The sequence below is a fragment of the Mobula birostris genome, chromosome 17 (genome assembly GCF_030028105.1).
Source record: "Mobula birostris isolate sMobBir1 chromosome 17, sMobBir1.hap1, whole genome shotgun sequence".
NCBI classification, from domain to species: Eukaryota; Metazoa; Chordata; class Chondrichthyes; order Myliobatiformes; family Myliobatidae; genus Mobula; species Mobula birostris.
In genome coordinates this window covers 380,972-404,730 of record NC_092386.1, presented here as the reverse complement: position 1 = coordinate 404,730, position 23,759 = coordinate 380,972, and the positions used below count along the sequence as shown (strand labels likewise).

At 43.1% G+C, this 23,759-nt stretch overlaps 1 protein-coding gene across 4 annotated transcripts in view; it reads right to left on the bottom strand.

The window, feature by feature from the left end:
• Positions 1-23,759, bottom strand: part of LOC140211462 (serine protease 33-like) — a 140,798-nt gene that overhangs the window by 68,851 nt on the left and 48,188 nt on the right. For all 4 annotated transcript variants that reach the window (XM_072281160.1, XM_072281161.1, XM_072281163.1 and 1 more), the window contains 2 exons: positions 18,388-18,426; positions 10,894-10,965 (listed from right to left, as the gene is read on the bottom strand). In XM_072281160.1, coding sequence (XP_072137261.1) covers positions 10,894-10,965; positions 18,388-18,426 — 111 coding nt within the window. The remainder of the gene's footprint in view (positions 1-10,893; positions 10,966-18,387; positions 18,427-23,759) is intronic.

Genomic DNA, 23,759 nt, shown 5'->3' with positions numbered 1-23,759 from the left:
TGTCACTCCTGGCCTCAGTTGTTAAGGTAATCTTCTTTCAGTACCCCCAGTGCTGTGGACAACTCCAGGTACTTCTGCCACTGAAGATTGTTTAGTGAATCAACCTTGCAATAAGGTGTGCATATAATTCCAGTTGTGGTGAGATGAAGTTCTGAACACCATAGACATCCTCTTTTAGGCGTTTCTCACTTTTACAGATGGAAGCACAGTAATAAACATTCCTTTCACACCGACTTTATGTTTCCCTGGCCCCAGGAGCGCTTTCTTTGTTGGGTTCAGTGTGATGCCTGTTCTCTTCACCAGTTCTGTGAACAGACATTTGCTATAACATCTGTCCCAGCGTCTATTTTGAATGTCACTGCTTCATTCTGCAACTGAACCGTAGTACACCAGCCTTGTCTATTTGAATCTAGGGCCCCATGGAAAGCTCTCTCTTTGTCTGAATCATGGACTTCTTTGACCTCCTGAAGAACTGTTTTTGAGTGACACTGGTTTTTACAATGGCCAAATCTGTTGCTTTGCTGGCATTTCACTTCTTTTGCAGGACAGAGCTCTTTGATGTGGAATTGAAACTTGCCACATCACCTGCAGTTGGACATTTTACCTGCTTTTTCTTTCGCCTGTCTGTTTTGCTGGAGCTGAGCTCTACTGTCACCTCTTTCTGTAGTCTTCCTGTCTGTTCATTGTTTCTTCTCATATTTCACATTTTATTTTCTTGTGAAATATTCTTTGAAATTGTCCTGCACTGTTTTTCACTCCTTTTCCTGAGCATCTGTCAGTCTTAACCATCCATGATGTCATCTGCTTTGTCATCCATATAGTATATTAGTGTGCTTACTTGACACTCTTCTGAAGCCTGAGTGAGATTGTTTGCAACCCTAAATCTCTCAAAGTGTTTAAGCTTCCTCTCAAAATCCCCTGGTTTAGAGAAATCAAATGCCTTGTGGGGCTTTACAAGCTATGTATATGTAGGTACTGCAGATATTTTCTCCTTTTTCCAGTTTGTTTAGTATTTTATTTGGACCACAAAAGTCTCATTTTCTCTCGCTTAGGGTTTGACTGACTTCACAGCTGTGTCTGTGTCTCTGTGCATTTTCCCAGGCTAGTGGCCCGGAGAGTATTATAGTGTATCAACTTCTGAGTGCAGCTTGAAGGCGTGGCCCAGCAGCCCTGGTCAGTTCTAAATTCAATCTCAGTGCATACAGTTAGCAACTAGCACAGGTACCTCTGGCCAACAAGTCCCTGGACACCTCCCACAGATATAGGCAAACAAAAACAGACCTACTACAAATACTTTCTTGTTAGGGGTCTTCTTGGTCTGTCACTCAAATTCATTGATGATCAAGACTTATGACACCATGTTGTGTTTGATTTGAGGGAGAAGGGAGAGTACACACCAGCATGACAGCATGGAGGCTATTCAACTAAACTTTATTGATAACTCTGCTTGTACACTCTGTGAGCTCTTCCCATGTGGCAGTGGCAAACTGAGTGACATAGGATTAAACCATTAACAACCCCAGCACAGGAGACATGCCACCAGGTTTGGAAGCAGTTGTTGCCCTGCGGCCATAAGACCATAGGACATAGGAGCAGAATTAGGCCATTCACACCATCAAGTCTGCTCTGTCATTCCATCATGGTTGATCCCAGATCCCATTCAACCCCACACACCTATCTTCTCATCATATACTTTGGTACCATGACCCATTAGGAAACTATCAATTTCTGCCTTAAATATACCCAGGGACTTGGCCTCCACCACAGTCTGTTGCAGAGCATTCCACAGATTCACCACTCTCTGGCTAAAAACAATCCTCCATACCTCTGTTCTAAAAGGCTGCCCCTTAATTTTGAGGTTGTGGCCTCTAGTTCTGGATACCCCCACCACAGGAAACATCCTCTCCACATTCACCTTATTTAGTCCTTTGAACATTCAGTAGGTTTCAATGAGATCCCCATATTTTTCTGATTTTCAGTGAGCACAGGCCCAAAGCTGCCAAACACTACTCATATGTTAACCCTTTCACTCCTGGAATAATCCTCGTGAACCTCCTCTGGACTCTCTCCAATGACGACACATTCTTTCTGAGATATGAGGTCCAAAACTGTTGACAATGCTTCATGCAGCCTGACTAGTGTCTTATAAAGTCTCAGCGTTATCTCCTTGCTTTTATATTCTATTCCGCTTGGAATAAATGCCAACATTGCACTTGCCTTTTTTTTTTTTTTTACCACAGATTCAACTATTTTATCATTAGTCTCCAAGTACCCTGAAATCTCATCCTTAATAATAGACTCCAACACTTTCTCAACCATTGATGTTTGGCTAACTGGCACAAAATTTCTTGTTTTTTGCTTTCCTCCCTTTTTAAAGAGTGGAATGACATTTGCAGTTTTTGAGTCCTTCAGGACCATGCCAGAATCAAGTGACTCTTGAAAGATCATGTCCAATGCATCCATTATCTTTTCAGTACTCTCCTTCAGTACTCTGGGATGTAGTCCATTTGGTCCAGATTACTTATCCACCTTAAGAACTTATTAGCACGTAAGTAACTTTGCCTAGCACATTTTCCTTTGTAATAGCAATGGCACTCACTCCTGCTCCTTGACACTCACAGACCCCTGGCACACTGTTAGTGTCTTCCATAGTGAAAACTGATGCAAAGTACCCATTACGTTCATCTGCCATTTATTTGTACCCCATTATTACCTCACCAGCATCATTTTCCAGTGGTCCAAATCAACTCTCACCTCCCTTTTACTCTTTATGTAACTAAAAAATCTTTTAGTATCCTGCTTTATATTATTGGCTACATTGTCCTCATATTTCATCTTTTCCCTTCTCATAGCTTTTCTAGTTCCCCATTGTTGGGTTTTGAAAGCTCCCAATCATCCAACTTTCCAGTCTGACCGAGGTCTGATACTGCTGTAACATTACTTCACAGCTCTTGAACTCAATCTCAGAGATGATGAAGCCCGACACACCATACGCCTTCTTAACAACACTATCAACATGCACAGCAGCTTTGAGTGTTCTATCGACACGGGCCCTAAGATCTCTCTGATCCTGCACATCGCCAAGAGTCTTACTATTAATACTATATACTGTTTTCAAATTTGACTGATCAAAATGAACCACTTCACACTTATCTGGGTTGAAGTCCATCTGCCACTTCTCAGCCCAGTTCTGCATCCTATCAAAGACCCGCTGTAACCTCTGACAACCCTTCAGACTATTCACAACATCCCCAACCTTTGTGCACAGCAAACTTACTAACCCACCCTTTTACTTCTTCATCCAAGTCATTTATAAAAATCACAAAGAGGAGGGGTCACAGAACAGGTCTCTACGGAAAACCACTGGTCACTGACCTTAACTTCCCTTGTCAGACATGGTTGCCTACCCCTGCTATTTGAGAACAACTTCCTTTGTGGGACATATCTATCCTGCGCCTTGTGAACTATTCCCAGAAACTTCAGCCAACTCTGCTCTGCCGTCATCCCCGCGAGTACCTTCCTCCAATCCAGCTGGGCAAGCTTCTCTCTCATGCCTCTGTAATTCCCCTTTATTCCACTGTCATACTGATACATGTGACATGCTTCTCCCCCTCAAACTGCAATATGAATTCAATCACATTATAATCACTTGCCTCCTAAGGGTTCCTTTATGTTAAACTCCCTAATAAGATCTGGGTTATTACACAAAACCCAGTTTAAGGTAGCCTTTCCCCAAGTATGCTCAACTACACACTGTTCTAAAAAGCCAGCTCATAGGCAATCAACAAATTCTCTGTCTTGCAATCCAACACCAACTTGATTTTCCTAATCCCTTTGCATATTGAAGTCCCCCAATACAATTGTGGCATTACTCTTATTACATGCCTTTTCCAGCTCCCTTTGCAATCTCAACCCCACATCTTGGCTACTATTTGGAGGCCTATATATTATTTCCATAATAGTATTTTTTACCCTTGCAGTTTCTTAACTTCATCCACAAGCATTCAACATTCTCTGACCCTGTCACCTCTTTTAAGATGTAATTCCATCTCTTAGCAACAGAGCCACACCACCACCTATGCCTTCCTGCCTGTCCTTTCAATACAAAGTATAGCCCTTGACGTTAAGCTCCCAGCTATGGCCTTCTTTCACCCCTAGGCTCCTGGATGGGCTTTGATTGCCGTGGCACTGAACGGGCTCTGCCACTGTGGACTTACTTTTGGGGCTCTGTTCCATGTGTTATTTGTTTACTTCTTTTCACTATTTGCATTTTACACTTTGAATATGTAGCAGACCTTGTATGTGTGTGCATTTTCTGTGAATTCTATTGTGCTTCATTGTTTTGTGAGCACCTGCAAGAAGATGACTCTCAAGGTTGTATACGGTATTCATACCTCAATAATAAATTAGAACTTTGAACTTTGAACTTGAATATTTGATTTTCCAGGGAAAAACATATTCAACTTTCACCTTGGTGCTTGCTGTCATCTGAAGAAAAGTGTGGCACATGGCCAAGTGGTTAAGGCATCCGTCTAGTGATCTGAAGGTCGCCAGTTCGAGCCTCAGCTGAGGTAACGTGTTGTGTCCTTGAGCAAGGCACTTAATCACACATTGCTCTGTGATGACACTGGTGCCAAGCTGTATGGGTCCTAATGCCCTTTCCTTGGACAACATCGGTGGCATGGAGAGTGGTGACTTGCAGCATGGGCAACTGCTGGTCTTCCATACAACCTTGCCCAGGCCTCAGTCAACATCAAAAATCGATGGACAGCTGAAGAACATCTCAAGAAGAGCACTGTATCTTCTGGATGAGGATTTTGTAGGATATTGTGAAAAAAAACATATGAGGGTTGTTTTGAGGTGGTCACGCCGGGGCCACGGGAGGCAGACAAGTGGGTCACGGTTAGGAGGGGGAAGAGGAAGAGTCAGGTAATAGGGAGTACCCCGGTCGCTGTGCCCCTTAACAATAGGTGCTCCTGTTTGAGTACTGTTGGGGGGGACAGCTTACCCGGGAGAAGCGACAGTGGCCGTGCCTCCGGCACAGAGTCTGGCCCTGTAGCTCAGAAGGGTAGGGCAAGGAAGAGGAGGGCAGTTGTGATAGGGGACTCGATAGTAAGGGGGTCAGATAGGTGATTCTGTGGACGCAGTCCAGAGACCCGGATGGTAGTTTGCCTCCCTGGTGCCAGGGTCCGGGATATTTCTGATCGTGTCCAAGATATCCTGAAGTGGGAGGGTGAGGAGCCAGAGGTCGTGGTACATATAGGTACCAATGACATAGGTAGGAAAAGGGATGAGGTCCTGAAAGGAGAATATAGGGAGCTAGGAAGGGAGTTGAGAAAAAGGACCGCAAAGGTAGTAATCTCGGGATTACTGCCTGTGCCACGTGACAGTGAGAGTAGGAATGCGATGAGGTGGAGGATAAATGCGTGGCTGAGGGATTGGAGCAGGGGGCAGGGATTCAAGTTTTTGGATCATTGGGACCTCTTTTGGCACAGGCGTGACCTGTACAAAAAGGACGGGTTGCACTTGAATCCTAGGGGGACCAATATCCTGGCAGGGAGATTAGCGAGGGCTACTGAGGTGACTTTAAACTAGAATGGTTGGGGGGTGGGAATCAAATTAAAGAGGCTAGGCGTGAGGAGGTTAGTTCACAACAGGGGGATGGGAACCAGTGCAGAGAGACAGAGGGGTGTAAAGTGAGGGTAGAAGCAAAAAGTACTAAGGAGAAAAGTAAAAGTGGCAGGCCGACAAATCCAGGGCAAGCATTAAAAAGGGCCACTTTTCAACATAATTGTATAAGGGCTAAGAGAGTTGTAAAAGAGCGCCTGAAGGCTTTGTGTGTCAATGCAAGGAGCATTCGTAATAAGGTGGATGAATTGAAAGTGCAGATTGTTATTAATAATTATGATATAGTTGGGATCACAGAGACATGGCTCCAGGGTGACCAAGGATGGGAGCTCAACGTTCAGGGATATTCAATATTCAGGAGGGATAGACATGAAGGAAGGGGAGGTGGGGTGGTGTTGCTGGTTAAGGAAGAGATTAACGCAATAGAAAGGAAGGACATAAGCCGGGAAGATGTGGAATCGATATGGGTAGAGCTGCGTAACACTAAGGGGCAGAAGACGCTGGTGGGAGTTGTGTACAGGCCACCTAACAGTAGTAGTGAGGTCGGAGATGGTATTAAACAGGAAATTAGAAATGCGTGCAATAAAGGAACAGCAGTTATAATGGGTGACTTCAATCTACATGTAGATTGGGTGAACCAAATTGGTAAAGGTGCTGAGGAAGAGGATTACTTGGAATGTATGCGGGATGGTTTTTTGAACCAACAAGTCGAGGAACCAACTAGAGAGCAGGCTATTCTGGACTGGGTTTTGAGCAATGAGGAAGGGTTAATTAGCAATCTTGTCGTGAGAGGCCCCTTGGGTAAGAGTGACCATAATGTGGTGGAATTCTTCATTAAGATGGAGAGTGGCATAGTTAATTCAGAAACAAAGGTTCTGAACTTAAAGAGGGGTAACTTTGAAGGTATGAGACGTGAATTAGCTAAGATAGACTGGCAAATGACACTTAAAGGATTGACGGTGGATATGCAATGGCAAGCATTTAAAGGTTGCATGGATGAACTACAACAATTGTTCATCCCAGTTTGGCAAAAGAATAAATCAAGGAAGGTAGTGCACCCGTGGCTGTCAAGAGAAATTAGGGATAGTATCAGTTCCAAAGAAGAAGAAGCATACAGGTTAGCCAGAGAAAGTGGCTCAGCTGAGGACTGGGAGAAATTCAGAGTTCAGCAGAGGAGGACAAAGGGCTTAATTAGGAAAGGGAAAAAAGATTATGAGGGAAAACTGGCAGGGAACATAAAAACTGACTGTAAAAGCTTTTATAGATATGTAAAAAGGAAAAGACTGGTAAAGACAAATGTAGGTCCCCTACAGACAGAAACAGGTGAATTGATTATGGGGAGCAAGGACATGGCAGACCAATTGAATAATTACTTTGGTTCTGTCTTCACTAAGGAGGACATAAATAATCTTCCAGAAATAGTAGGGGACAGAGGGTCCAGTGAGATGGAGAAACTGAGCGAAATACATGTTAGTAGGGAAGTGGTGTTAGGTAAATTGAAGGGATTGAAGGCAGATAAATCCCCAGGGCCAGATGGTCTGCATCCTAGAGTGCTTAAGGAAGTAGCCAAAGAAATAGTGGATGCATTAGTGATAATTTTTCAAAACTCGTTAGATTCTGGACTAGTTCCTGAGGATTGGAGGGTGGCTAAAGTAACCCCACTTTTTAAAAAAGGAGGGAGAGAGAAACCGGGGAATTATAGACCGGTTAGCCTACCGTCGGTGGTGGGGAAACTGCTGGAGTCAGTTATCAAAGATGTGATAACAGCACATTTGGAAAGCAGTGAAATGATCGGACAAAGTCAGCATGGATTTGTGAAAGGAAAATCATGTCTGACGAATCTCATAGAATTTTTTGAGGATGTAACTAGTAGAGTGGATAGGGGAGAACCAGTGGATGTGGTATATTTGGATTTTCAAAAGGCTTTTGACAAGGTCCCATACAAGAGATTAGTGTGCAAACTTAAAGCACACGGTATTGGGGTAAGGTATTGATGTGGATGGAGAATTGGTTAGCAGACAGGAAGCAAAGAGTGGGAATAAACGGGACCTTTTCAGAATGGCAGGCAGTGACTAGCAGGGTACTGCAAGGCTCAGTGCTGGGACCCCAGTTGTTTACAATATATATTAATGACTTGGATAAGGGAATTAAATGCAGCATCTCCAAGTTTGCGGATGACACGAAGCTGGGTGGCAGTGTTAGCTGTGAGGAGGATGCTAAGAGGGTGCAGAGTGACTTGGATAGGTTGGGTGAGTGGGCAAATTCATGGCAGATGCAATTTAATGTGGATAAATGTGAAGTTATCCACTTTGGTGGCAAAAAAAGGAAAACAGATTATTATCTGAATGGTGGCCGATTAGGAAAAGGGGAGGTGCAACGAGACCTGGGTGTCATTATACACCAGTCATTGAAAGTGGGCATGCAGGTACAGCAGGCGGTGAAAAAGGCGAATGGTATGCTGGCATTTATAGTGAGAGGATTCGAGTACAGGAGCAGGGAGGTACTACTGCAGTTGTACAAGGCCTTGGTGAGACCATACCTGGAGTATTGTGTGCAGTTTTGGTCCCCTAATCTGAGGAAAGACATCTTTGCCATAGAGGGAGTACAAAGAAGGTTCACCAGATTGATTCCTGGGATGGCAGGACTTTCATATGAAGAAAGACTGGATGAACTGGGCTTGTACTCGTTGGAATTTAGAAGATTGACGGGGGATCTGATTGAAACGTATAAAATCCTAAAGGGATTGGACAGGCTAGATGCAGGAAGATTGTTCCCGATGTTGGGGAAGTCCAGAACAAGGGGTCACAGTTTGAGGATAAAGGGGAAGCCTTTTAGGACCGAGATTAGGAAAAATTTCTTCACACAGAGAGTGGTGAATCTGTGGAATTCTCTGCCACAGGAAACAGTTGAGGCCAGTTCATTGGCTATATTTAAGAGGGAGTTAGATATGGCCCTTGTGGCTACGGGGATCAGGGGGTATGGAGGGAAGGCTGGGGCGGGGTTCTGAGTTGGATGATCAGCCATGATCATAATAAATGGCGGTGCAGGCTCGAAGGGCTGAATGGCCTACTCCTGCACCTATTTTCTATGTTTCTATGTTTTATGTGCTTAACAAAAACTGCAGCCCTTTACTTCCATTATGAACAAACAATTAGCTGTGAACTTGGAGGCATTGAGAAGTACAGGACAGAAACAGGCCCTTCGGTCTACATCGTTCATGTCAAAACCACTTAAACTGCCTACTCGCAATAACCTGCAGTGGACCATAGGCCTCCATATTCCTACTATCCATGTACTTATCCAAACTTCTCTTAAATGTTGAAACTGAGCTCACATGGACCACTTGTGGTGGCAGCTTATTCCACACTCTCAGGACCCTCTGAGTGAGAAAGTTTCCCCTCATGTTCCGTTTAAACATTTCACCTTTCATCCTAAGGCCATAACCTCTGGTTGTAGTCCCACCCAACCTCAGTGGAAAAAGTCTGCTGTTTATACCCCTCATAATTTTGTATGCCTCTATCAAATCTCCTCTCAATCTTCTACGTTTTAAAGAATATATTCCTAACCTATTCAATCTTTCCTTATAACTCAGGTGCTCCACACCTGGCAACATCCTTGTAAATTTTTTTCTGTACTCTTTCAACCTTCTTTAGATCTTTCCTGTAACCGAATCTGCACACAGTATTCCAATTAAAAACAAGAGAAAATCTGCAGACGCTGGAAATCCAAGAAACACACAAAAAGTGCTGGAGGAACTCAGCAAGTCAGGCAGCATCAATGGAAAAGAGTAGAATCGACATTTCAGGCTGAGACCCTTCGGCACGTCTGGAGGAAAAAAAGCTGAGGAGTAGATTTAAAAGGTGGGGGAAGGAGAGAAACACCAGGTGATAGGTGAAACCTGAAGGGGGAGGGATGAAGTAAAGAGCTGGGATGAAGATTAATCGCTTCCCTCGTGCTCCTCCCAACTTTCCTTTCTTCCATGGCCTTCTGTCTCTTTCACCAATCAACTTCCCAGCTCTTGACTAACAAGAAAGGACCCAGTACTGGTCCCTGTGGCACATCACAAGTCACAGGCCTCCAGCCAGAGAGTCAACTCTCTACCCGCACTCTCTGGCTTCTCCCAGAAAGGCAACATTTAATCCAATTTACTAACTCATCCTGAATGCCGAGCAACTGAACCTCCTTGACCAGCCTCCCATGTGGGACCTTGACAAATGCCTTATTAAAGTCCACCGGCTTGCCTTCATTCATTTTCCTGGTAACTCTCCTGAAAAACTCTATAAGATTGGTTAAACATGACCTACCATGCATGAAGAAATGCTGACTATCCTTAAACAGTCCATATCTATCCAAATATTTATATTTCCAGTCCCTTAGAATAACTTACAGTAACTTTCCCACAACTGATGTCAGACTCACTGCCCTATAATTTCCTGGTTTCTGTTTAGAGCCTTTTTTAAACAGCAGAAGAACATTTGCTATCCTCCAATCCTCTGGTACCTTATCCTGTTGCAAAGGATGTTGTTAATATTTCTGCTCAGGCCCCGGCTATTTCTGCACTTGTCAGCCTTAGAGCCCAAGGGAACACCTTGTCAGGCTCTGGGGTTTTCTCCACCCTGATTTGCCTCAGGGTAAGAAAGACCTCCTCTTCTGTAATCTGTACAGGGTCCATGATGTTGATACCTGACACTGACAAACACAAGAAAATCTGCAGATGCTGGAAATCCTTCAGCATTTTGTGTGTCTTACCATGCGCTAAAGTCATTACATCATGCATCGTCTCTTAAAGTGAACACAACTCAATGACGCTGTTTGTCCATTATGTAGAAAAGTTTCTATTATGAACAGCACGTGTTATCTGTCACCCACTGGAGATATCAGAGATGGCAGGAATCCCTATCAGGTTTTGTGGGCTGTGTAAATGCCCCTATTCCACAGTTTGGAAGAAAAGAAGAAAAGTTTTCCCTGTTGTTCTTCCCATTAATTACCTCTCATTCTCTGTCACTAAAGACTGGTTGTAAATAACTTGTTGCAATTTGTGAGAATTTGCTGGGTGCAAATTGAAAGTTTTTTTTCTCTGTTAGAACAATTATTACACTTACCAAAGTACTTTAAAGCTCCTTTAACTCTCTGAAAGCTAGTCTGTTAGAATAAGAATTATAGTCATTGGAACTTACCTTATTGTGAGGCATTCTGCAGTGCATGTTCTATTTATTTACCAAAAGCTAGACTTTGGAAATATTGTAGTTAAAATTTCAATCTTACTTGGTGACTCCTCCTTCGATGTAAACGTGGTGGGTATCTCCGTGGTAGTTGTAGCATTTGAGTTCGGCATAACTGATATATTTGTGGAAAATGCAAAAAGAAACATATATCAGAGAGATGGAAAATTACCTCTTTCACAGGCCTTTAAAAATCCTTTTGCTTGGATACACTTCTCTCTGTTTTCTCCAGCATCAGCACAATCTCTTGTGTCTCTTTCACCATCACCCTGCAGATAACCCCCTCAATTCTTCATCCAATTCCCTTTTGAAAGTTACTATTGAATTCATCATCTTTCTAGACAGTGCAATCCAGATTATAACGAATGACAAATTGTTGGTATTGGGTAAGGATGCATATTCTTGCTAATTAACTAAGAGACACTACTTCTCTGAGTAAAGTTATTGTGGCTTTGCAAGGAAATAGTGGATGTTTCCCCATTTATTTTATTTGTATTTTCACCATTGAAACAAAGAGAAACCTAATATTCACAATTAGCATATCAACATATTAAACCTTCTCATCCACAATTTCAATATGGTTGGAATTCATTCTCTTGAATGTACTGCATATCAGTAGCTCATGGGATATTGAAGTCCATGTAAAGACTTATTTTAGTTCCAGTAAACACTGTGGGGTTTCTTTGTACATTGTCTTAGTGGTTTTAATAGTAGCCCACCAGAAGAGCATCCCAAGAGTTGGACTATTATGTCAGAAAATTGAATTTATGTTTGAATAATTACATGAATCTGAAACAAAAACCTAGTATTGATAAGAGTAACATCAGAACCACTAGATATTTGTAAAAATCTATCTAGTCCATAGAAACATAGAAAACCTATAGCACAACACAGACCCTTCGGCCCACAAATCTGTGCAAAACTGTCCTTACCTTAGAAATTACCTAGGGCTACCCATAGCCCTCTATTTTTCTGAGCTCCATGTACCTGTCCAGGGGTCTCTTAAAAGACCCTATTGTATCCACCTCCAGCACTGTCACCGGCAGCCCATTCCATGCACTCACCACTCTCTGTTTAAAAAAACCTACCCCTGACATCTCCTCTGTACCTACTTCCAAGCACCTTAAACCTGTGCCCGCTCATGCTAGCCATTCCAGCCCTGGGAAAAAGCCTCTGACTATCAATGCCTCTCATCATTTTATACACCTCTATCAGGTCACCTCTCATCCTCCGTCGCTCCAAGGAAAAAAGGCCGAGTTCACTCAACCTATTCCCATAAGGCCTGCTCCCCAATCCAGGCAACATCCTTGTAAATCTCCTCTGCACCCTTTCTATGATTTCCACATCCTTCCTGTAGTGAGGTGACTAGAAATGAGCACCGTACTCCAAGTGGGCCTGACCAGGGTCCTATACAGCTGCAACATTACCTCTTGGCTCCTAAACTCATCCCATGACTGATGAAGACCAATGCACCGTATACTTTCTTAACAATAGAGTCAACCTGTGCAGCAGCTTCGAGTGTCCTATGGACTCGGACCCCAAGATCCCTCTGATCCTCCACAATGCCAAGAGTCTTACCATTAATACTATATTCTGCCATCATATTTGACCTTCCAAAATGAACCACTTCACACTTATCTGGGTTGAACTCCATCTGCCACTTCTCAGCCCATTTTTGCATCCTATCAATGTCCCACTGTAAACTCTGACAGCCCTCCACACTATCCACAACACCCCCAACCTTTGTGTCATCAGCAAATTTACTAACCCATCCCTCCACTTCTTCATCCAGGTCATTTATAAAAATCACAAAGAGCAGGGGTGACTGAACCCCATGCAGAATATGACCCTTCCAGAATCACTTTTTGCCTTCTGTAGGCAAGCCAATTCTGGATACACAAAGCAAGGTCCCCTTGGATCCCATGCCTCCTTACTTTCTCAATAAGCCTTGCATGGGGTACCTTATCAAATGCCTTGCTGAAATCCATATACACTACATCCACTGCTCTTCTTCCATCAATGTGTTTATTCACATCCTCAAAAAATTTAATCAGTCTTGTAAGGCACGACCTGCCTTTCATAAAGCCATGCTGACTATTACTAATCATATTATGCCTCTCCAAATGTTCATAAATGCTGCCTTTCAGGATCTTCTCCAACAACTTACCAACCACTGAAGTAAGACTCACTGGTCTATAATTTCCTGGGCTATCTCTACTCCCTTTCTTGAATAAGAGAACAATATCCTCAACCCTCCAATCCTCTGGGACCTCTGCTGTCCCCATTGATGATGCAAAGATCATCGCCAGAGGCTCAGCAATCTCCTCCCTCATCTCCCACAATAACCTGGGGTACACCTCATCCGCTCCTGGTGTCTTATCCAGCTTGATGCTTTCCAAAAGCTCCAGCACATCCTCGTTCTTAATTATTTATATGCTCAAGCTTTTCAGTCCGCTTTAAGTCATCCCTACAATTGCCAAGATCCTTTTCCATAGTGAATACTGAAGCAAAGTATTAATTAAGTACCTCTGCCATCTCCTCTGGTTTCATACACACTTTTCCACTGTCACACTTGATAGGTCCTATTCTCTCATGTCTTATCCTCTTGCTCTTCACATACTTGTAGAATACCTTGGGGTTTTCCTTAATCCTGTCCATCAAGGCCTTCTCATGGCCCCTTCTGGCTCTCCTAATTTCTTTCTTAAGCTCCTTCCTGCGAGCCTTATAATCTTCTAGATCCCTAACATTACCTTATGATTGTTTCGGGGAAGAACATCTGCCATCTTATTCCTGACCTTTGTCCTAATGGAGCCTGCCTGCTCTGTACAGTGGCCATAATGAATCGGTCATCCTATTCCTGACTTCTGTTCTATTGGACTCTGCCTGCTCAGTACAACGACCTTAATAAGCAGGCAATCGATTCAGATTCTCCCAGTACAACCCATACCCTAGGAATGGATGAAATAAAATTCATCTGGAAATATACTGCCAGCTATACACTGATTATTCCTCCTGAGAATGTTGGGCTTGTAACAAAGTTGTGAATTTAGAATAATGTTACCAATTAAATGTCCTATGAATTCACTTGTACACAGAGTCATACAACACTGCAGCACAGGTCTCTCAGAACCAGAATCAGAATCAGGTTTATTATCACCGGCATGTGTCATGCCACTCTGGAGCATGGAAGATCGTTTTTCTTTTTTATATATACTTAATTATCAAAATTTTCAAAAAACAATGAAATCAACAAGAACATACAAGTTCAGACATGTGTAAAAATAAAGTAAAAAAAAGGAACATAACATTAGAGGGATGCCTATTGTACAAAGTGCTCAAAAGTGCTAAACATTAAGTCTCAAATGAGGGCGGTGAGAAATCAACTGGGGGGAAATTATTCATCTGCCCCTAGTCTCGTCTAGGTAGGCAAGAAATGGATTCCAGATAGCCAAAAATTTTATAATTGAATTGGTTCTCAAGAACCTAAGTCACTCTATCTGTATGACTGAGATCATAAGACCATAAGACCATAAGACAAAGGAGCAGAAGTCGGTCATTCAGCCCATCAAGTCTGCTCCACCATTTTATCATGAGCTGATCCATTCTCCCATTTAGTACCACTCCTCCGCCTTCTCACCATAACCTTTGATGCCCTGGCTACTCAGATACCTATCAATCTCTGCCTTAAATACACCCAATGACTTGGCCTCCACTGCCGCCCGTGAAAACAAAATCCACAGATTCACCACCCTCTGGCTAAAAAAATGTCTTCGCATCTCTGTTCTGAATGGGCGCCCTTCAATCCTTAAGTCATGCCCTCTCGTACTAGACTCCCCCACCATGGGAAAAAACTTTGCCACATCCACTCTGTCCATGCATTTCAACATTCAAAATGTTTCTATGAGGTCTCCCCTCATTCTTCTAAACTCCAAGGAGTACAGTCCAAGAGCGGTCAAACGTTCCTCATATGTTAACCCTCTCATTCCCGGAATCATTCTTTCTTAAATAAGGAGCCCAAAACTGCACACAGTACTCCAAGTGAGGTCTTACCAGTGCCTTATAGAGCCTCAACATCACATCCCTGCTCCTATACTCTATTCCTCTAGAAATGAATGCCAACGTTGCATTCGCCTTCTTCACAACCGACTCAACCTGGAGGTTAACCTTAAGGGTATCCTGCACAAGGACTCCCAAGTCCCGCTGCATCTCTGAACTTTGAATTCTTTCCCCATTTAAATAATAGTCTGCCCATTTATTTCTTCTACCAAAGTGCATAACCATACACTTTCCAACATTGTACTTCATTTGCCACTTCTTTGCCCATTCTTCCAATCTAGCCAAGTCTCTCTGCAGACTCTCCATTTCCTCAGCACTACTGGCCCCTCCACCTATCTTCGTATCGTCAGCAAACTTAGCCACAAAGCCATCTATTCCATAATCCAAATCGTTGATGTACAATGTAAAAAGAAACGGCCCTAACACTGATCCCTGTGGAACACCACTGGTAACCGGCAGCCAACCAGAATAGGATCCCTTTATTCCCACTCTGCTTCCTACCAATCAGCCAACGCTCTATCCACGTATGTAACTTTTCCGTAATTCCATGGGCTCTTATCTTGTTAAGCAGCCTCATGTGTGGCACCTTGTCAAAGGCCTTCTGAAAATCCAAATACACAACATCCACTGCATCTCCCTTGTCTAGCCTACTTGTAATTTCCTCAAAAAATTGCAATAGGTTTGTCAGGCAGGATTTTCCTTTAAGGAAACCATGCTAGGTTCTGCCTATCTTGTCATATGCCTCCAGGTATTCCGTAACCTCATCCTTGACAATCGACTCCAACAACTTCCCAACCACCGATGTGAAGCTAACAGGTCTATAATTTACTTTTTGCTTCCTTGCCTCCTTCTTAAATAGCGGAGTGACATTTGCAATCTTCCAGTCCTCCGGAACCATGCCAGAATCTATTGACTTTTAAAAGATCATTGCTAATGCCTCCACAATCTCCACAGCTACTTCCTTCAGAACACGACAGTGCATTCAATCTGGTCCGGGAGATTTATCTACAGAGTATTACCTGGGAACAGCACCACTTGGAAATCCCCCTGCAAGGCACTCTCCATCCTGACTTGGAAACATATCACTGTTCCTTCATTGTCACTAGGTCAAAATCATGGAATTCCCTCCCTAACAGCACTGTGGGTGTACTTTCACCTCAAGGACAGCAGCGGTTCAAGAAGGCAGCTCATCACCACCTTCTCAAGGACAACTAGGGATGGGCAATAAATACTAGCTTAGCTGCTGACGCCTACATCCCATAAATGAATAAATAAAAAATTATATTGTATATTATTTCCTGGCGTAATTTACATTTTACTATTTAACTATTTATGGTTTGACTACTAGTTAATTATTTATGGTGCAACTGTAACGAAAACCAATTTCCCCTGGGATCAATAAAGTATGACTATGACTATGACTATGCTGTTAATTTGTTAATGAATTAACAAGGGAGCTAGGGCTTTACTCTTTGGAGAGAAGGAGGATGAGAGGAGACATGATAGAGGTGTAAAAGATAATAAGAGGAATAGATAGAGTGGATAGCCAGTGCCTCTTCCCCAGGGCACCACTGCTCAATACAAGAGGACATGGCTTTAAGGTAAGGAGTGGCAAGTTCAAGGGGGATATTAGAGGAAGGTTTTTTACTCAGAGAGTGGTTGGTGCGTGGAATGCACTGCCTGAGTCAGTGGTGGAGGCAGATACACTAGTGAAGTTTAAGAGACTACTAGACAGGTATATGGAGGAATTTAAGGTGGGGGCTTATATGGGAGGCAGGGTTTGAGGGTCGGCACAACATTGTGGGCCGAAAGGCCTGTACTGTGCTGTACTGTTCTATGTTCTATGAATTGATGTGCATGAGAGTGAGGGCTGTGGAAAAGAGGAGCACCTGAGCCATTCAAGAGGGAGGAGGGAAGAGAAGACGGGGGTGGGGTAGAAGCTGTTCTTGAGCCTGATGGTACCTGTTTTTGTATCTTCTGCCCAATGGGAGAGGAGTGAAGAGAGAATGTCTGGGGTGGGAGGTGGTCTTTGATTATAGTGACTGCTTTACTGAGGCAGTGAGAGTTATAGACAGAGTCTGGTTTTCATGATATGTTGAGCTCTGGCACATAAAGAGCAGTTGCCTTATCGAGTTGTTGTGCATCCAGGTAGCACACTTTCTATGCTGCATCAATAACAACAGGTAAAGATTGACAGGGGCATGACAAATTCGTTTAATCCCCTGAGGAAGTTCAGGTGTTGGTGAGCTACCTTTGCTGCGACACCTACATGACTGGGTGATATTCACCACTAGAAATTTGAAGCTCTAAGTCTCAGCACTATTGACGCAGACAGGAGCATGTAAAACTGCTCCCCTTCCTGAAGTCAATGAGCAGCTATTTTGCCTTCCTGTCATTGAAGGAAAGGTTGTTGTCATGACACAAAGTTATTTCCCATGGTAGAGGAGTCTAGGACAAGAGGGCATGACTTCAGGATTGAAGGATGTCCATTTAGAACAAAGATGAGGAGAAATTACTTCAGTCAGAGGGTGGTAAATCTGTGGAATTTGTTGCCACGAGCGGCCGCGGAGGCCAAGTCATTGGGTGTATTTAAGGCAGAGATAGATAGGTTCTTGATTAGCCAGGGCATCAAAGGGTATGGGGAGAAGGCAGGGAGTGGGGATGACTGGAAGAATTGGATCAGCCTATGATTGTATGGCAGAGCAGACATGATGGGCTGAATGGCCTACTTCTGGTCCTATATCTTATAGTCTTATGGACACCATGCCACTAAGTTCTCCATCTCCTTTCTGTGCTCTGACTCATCATTATTTGATATATGACCGACTACGACGGTTACATCTGCAAACTTGTAGATGGAGTCAGTGTAGAATTTGGTCACACAGTCAGGAGTGTACAGGGAGTAAGGTGGGGAGAATGAGGGCACAGCCTCATGGACACCAATGCTTACAGTAATTCTAACAGAGGTATCGTTGTCCATCCTTACTGATTACTCTCGGCTGGTCAAGAAGTCAAAGATCCAATTGCAGAGGAGGTGTTGACTCCCAGGATCTGGTGTAAGATAATGAATTTGCTTCAGCAGGAAAGTTCAAAGTTCAAAGGAGTTCTTTATACCGAGGGTGGAGGGTGCCTGGAATGTGTTGCCTAGTGTAGTGGTGGAAGCAAATACGAGAGGCATCAAGAGGCTCTTAGGTTAATGAATATGCAGGGTGGAAGGGTCATTTATTTAACATGCACAGTAACAACCAACACAACCTAAGGATGTGTTGAGGCAGCCTGCAAGTGTTGTCAACATAACATACTCACAATGTTTAGCAGAACAAAACAAATAACAACAGAACGACAGTAACAAAACAAACTCTTTCCTCCCTTCCACTCAAGCACACACCCACCCACTAACACCCACTCATGCACACACCCACCCACTAACTGTCCTTAGGTACAGAAATCACCATTAAAAGATTCAAGGTCACCAGCTCACCTTTAATGAAAAGGGCATTTGCTTTTTCCTTACTGATTTCTGAAATAAATAAAGATGCAAAAGATCATTATTACTGACCATGAGTCAACAATTTGGAAATCTACAGATACGGTTAATGATAGCATCACCATGACACTAGATATTGCTTAGACCCCCACCTTGATCCCTTGTTGAGCTACATCAATTACTGTACAAAGAACATCTAAGGGGCAAAAAATCGACTGCACACACGGTCAATTTTCAGATACTATCTCAAAGTTCAAGATAACTTTATTATCGAAGTACTTGTGTGTCACCATTTATAACTCTGAGATTCCTTTTCTTGTGAGCGATCACAGTAAATGCAAGAAACACAATAGAATCAGTGAATGACCACCCCAACAGAAACTAAATGACTCAACACATAATCTCATTGACTGAACATGGAAATTGTCAAATGTTGTACAGCAACACACACAAAATGCTACAGGAACTCAGCAAGTCAGGCAGCATCTATGGAAAAGAGTGTACAGTCAACATTTTGGGCCAAGACCCTTCTTCATCGAGCTGTATAGAGCTCTCAGTGAAAGTTTTCTCTTTATGCCCCTCTTTACATAATTCACTTCCTCATACAATGCTTGGAAGGTACATAGATAATGTCTATCACTGTATAATATTTGGAAAGGCAACATTGCCAAATGGTGTTAGCTAATCCAGAAACTGATGCTGGAACCTTCATTTTTGTAATGCATGTGAAGGACTTAGATCAGCGGCCCCCAACCACCAGGCCAACGACCGGTACTGGGCCGCAAAGCATGTGCTACCAGGCCGTGAGGAAACGATATGAGTCAGCTGTACCTTTCCTCATTCCCGGTCACACACTGTTGAACTTGAACATAGAGTTGCCAACTGTCCCGTATTTGCCAGGACATCCCGTATATTGGGCTAAATTGGTTTGTCCCATACGGGGCTGCCCTTGTCCCATATTTCCCCTGCTAAGGTAGAGCGTTCTTATGAAACCTTTCGTGCCGAAATGGCATGAAGTGAAGAAGCAATTACCACTAATTTATATGGGAAAAATTTTTGAGCGTTCCCAGACCCAAAAAATAACCTAACAAATCATACCAAATACTTTATACTTTAAATAACACATAAAACCAAAAATAAATAACATTAACATATAGTAAAAGCAGGAAAGATATGATAAATACACAGCTTATATAAAGTAGAAATAATGTATGTACAGTATAGTCGGGAAGATGAAGGCAAAACCGATTTGTGGGGGAAGAAATCGGCACGTACAGGCATGCGCACCTGTGCCTGCGCAAGGCTTCATGGTCATGGTAGTCTTTCCTGGGGTAAAGTGTCCTGAGATTTGACTGCTACTTTTGTCCCTTATTTGGAAGTGAGAAAGTTGGCAACCCTAACTGTAAAAGACATTTTGAGGTGAGTTTAACCCTACTTGAACACCCACCCCACCGGTTGGCCGGTCTGCAAGGATATTGTCAATATTAAACCGGTCCGCAGTGCAAAAAAGTTTGGGGACACCTGACTTAGATGAAACTGTAATAAGGTGGGCTGATCAATAAATTTGCTAATGCAAAAATTGGTGCTGTAAATAGCAAAGAAGGTTACCTCAAGACATATTGGAGCATAAATCGGATGAAAGTTGGGCAGAGTGGTAGATGATGGAACTTAATCTGAAATAACTGTGAGGTACTGTCAATTGGGATGACAAATTCTGGTAGGACAACTTCGGTAAATAGCAGGGTGTACTGATGTACAGTGAGTCTGTAGCTCACTGAAAGTATCAACACTGGTGGCTAGGGCAGTGTAAAAGGCATTTGGTAGGCTTTCCTTCATAGGTTGAAACCCTGGATATATGAGTTGGAACAATATTTTGCAACTGCACAAACAGCCTTGAGAGTATTCTATGTATTTATGATCACCAGGGTGTGAGAGCGTCAGAGGGAGCACAGAAGAGATTTACTAGGATGTTGTCAGGAATGGAGAACTGTTGTAAAGAGATCTTGGATGGGTTTATTCTTATTGGAGTGTAAGAGTTTGTGGGAAAACCTGCTAAGGTTTAAATAATCATATGATACATAGCTCCAGGTTTCATACTCACCCATGGAAATGCAGAGGTTGTGGGAAGCTAGTCCCCAGAAGCAGCTGTACTGCTGTCCAGCACAGCTCCTGGAATCATCAGTGCCCTGAACTGTGGTATTCAGTGCCAGCTGGTGATAGGTCAGTCTCTATGGAACTCAGCAATGGGAGGGATGTGCTTTCTTCAATTTTTGTTGTTCTAAGTAAATTTTTGAGGCAGTTTGGCACAGCTTTTCCAAAATTTCAAATAAACAAAACCCCTTCAGTTACATTTTCGGGAGGTTAAGGAGGTTTATCTTGTCACCAAACACTAACAAACTTCTCCATATATACTGTTGAAAGTATTCTAACTGGTTGCATCATTGTCTGGTATGGCAATTCAAATGTGCAAGAATGTAAGAAGCTAGGTGAGTGGTGTCTCTGCCCAGTACACCACACACTCTTCCCTGCCTTCTGCTGCTGATATCTTCAGAAGGTGCTGCCTCAAGAAGGCAAAATCCATCATTAAATCTCCTCAGCATCCGGATCATATCACTTTCTTGTCACTACCATTGGGCAAGAGGGACATTAAGATCATAAGATAGAAGAGCAGAATTAGGCCATCTGGCCCAATGAGTCTGTTCTGTCATTTCATCATGGCTGATCCAATTTTCCTCTCAGTCACAATTTCCTGCCTTCTTTTTGTATCCCTTCACTCCCTGACCAATCAAGAATCTATCAACTTCTGCCTTGAAAATACACAAAGACTTGGCCTCCACAGCTGCCTGTGGCAAATAATTCCACAGATACACCATTCTCTGGTTAAAGAAATTCCTCCTCATCTCCGTTCTAAAAGGATGCCCCTCTATTCAGAGGCTGTGTCCTCTGGTCTTAGACTCATCCACCATAGGAAATATCCTCTCCACATCCACTCTATCAAGGCCTTTCACCCATTCAACAGGATTCAATTCTTATAAATTCCAATGAATACAGGCTCAGAGCCATCAAACGCTCTTCATATGAGAAGCCATTCAATCCTGGAATCTTTTTCATGAACCTCCTTTGAACCTCTCTAGTTTCAGTACATCCTTTCTAGGATAAAGGGCCCAAAATTGCACACAATAATCCAAATGAGGCCTCACCCCACTACTTTATAAAGTCCCAACATTATATCCTTGCTTTTGTATTCTAGTTCTCTTGAAATGACTGCTAACATTGCATTTGCCTTCCTCACCATAGACTCAACCTGCAAATTGACCTTTAGGGAATCCTGCACAAGGAATTGCAAGACCTTTTGTATCTCAGTTTTTTTAATTTTCTCTCCATTTAGAAAATAGTCAACCTTTTCATTTCTTCTACCAAAATGCATGACTATACACTTCCAGACATTGTATTCCACCTGGCCACTTCTTTCCTCATTCTCCTAATCTGTCCAAGTCCTTCTGTAGCTTCTCTGCTTCTTCAACACCACCTGCCGCTCCAATATTTGTATCATCTGCAAACTTTGTAACAAAGCCATCAATTCCATCATCCAAATCATTAGCATACAATGTAAAAAGAATCGGCCCCAACACAGACCCCTGTGGAACACCACTAGTCACTGGCAGCCAACCAGAAAAGGCTGCCTTTATTCCCACTCTTTGCCTCCTGCCATCAGCCACTGCTTGTTCCATGCTAGGATCTTTCCTGGAATACCATGGGTTCACAGCTTGTTAAGCAGCCTCATGTGTGACACCTTGTCAAAGGCCTTCTGAAAATCCAAGAATACAACATCAACCAATTCTCCTTTGTGTATCTTGCTTGTTATTTCTTCAAAGAATTCCAACAGATTTGACAGACAAAATTTTCCCTTGGGGAAACCATGCTGCTCATGGCCTATTTTATCATGTGTCTCCAAGTACCCCGAATCCTCATCCTTAATAAGCAACTCCGACATCTTCCCAACCTCTAAGGTCAGACAAAATAGATTGTACTTCCCTTTCTTCTGCATCTTTCCCTTCTTGAAGAGTGGAGTGATATTTGCAGTTTTTCAGTATTCTGGATCCTTTTCAGAATCCAGTGATTGTTGAAAGATGATTACTAATGCATCCACAATCTCTTCAACCAGCTCTTTCAGAACTCTGGGCTGTACACCATCTTGTCAAGGTGACTCAACATAGAACTTAGCATATAGAACATAGAAAACTACAGCACATTACAGGCACTTTGGCCCACAATGTTGAGCTGACCATGAAACCTACTCTAGAAACTGCCTAGAATTTCCCTACTGCATAGCCCTCTATTTTTCTAAGCTCCATGCACTGTATCTTAAAAGACCCTATTGTATCCACTTCCACCACCGTAGCTGACAGTGTATTCCACGCACCAACCACTCTCTGTGTGAAAAACTTACCTCTGACATCCCCCTTGTACCTACTCCTAGGCACCTTAAAATTATTCATGTTAGCCATTCAGCCCTGGGAAAAAGCCTTTGGCTATCCACATGATCAATGCCCCTCATTATCTTATGCATCTCTATCAGGTTACCTCTTATCTTCCGTTGCACCAAAGAGAAAAGGCCAAGTACACTCAACCTATTCTCATAAGGTATGCCCTCCAATTCAGGCAACATCCTTTGCACTCTTTCTATAGCATCCACATCCTTCCTGTAGTGAGGTGACCAGAACCGAACACTGTAGTCCAAGTGGGGTCTGACCAGGGTTTTATAACATTACCTCACGGCTCTTGAACTCAATCTCACAGTTGATGAAGGCCAACATACCATACGCCTTCTTAACAAAACTGTCAACCTGCGCGGCAGCTTTGAGTGTCCTCTGGACGCGGACCCCACGATCTCGCTGATCCTTCACACTGCCAAGAGACTTACCATTAATATTATATTCTGTCTTCAAATTGGACCTACTAAAATGAACCACTTCACACTTACCTGGGTTGAAGTCCATCTGCCACTTCTCAGCAAAATTTTGCATCCTATCGATGTCCTGCTGTAACCTTTGACAACCCTCCAGACTATCCACAACACCCCCAACCTTTGTGTCATCAGCAAACTCACCAATCCACCCTTCCACTTCTTCATTCAGGTCATTTATAAAAATCACAAACAGGAGAGGTCCTAGAACAGGTCCCTGTGGAACACCACTGGTCACTGACCTCCATGCAGAATATCAACCATCTACAGCCACCCTTTGCCTTCTGTGAGAAAGCCAATTCTGGATCCACAAAGCAAGTTCTCCTTGGATCCCATGCCTCCTTACTTTCTGAAGGAGCCTTGCATGGGAAACTTATCAAATGTCTTACTGAAATCCATA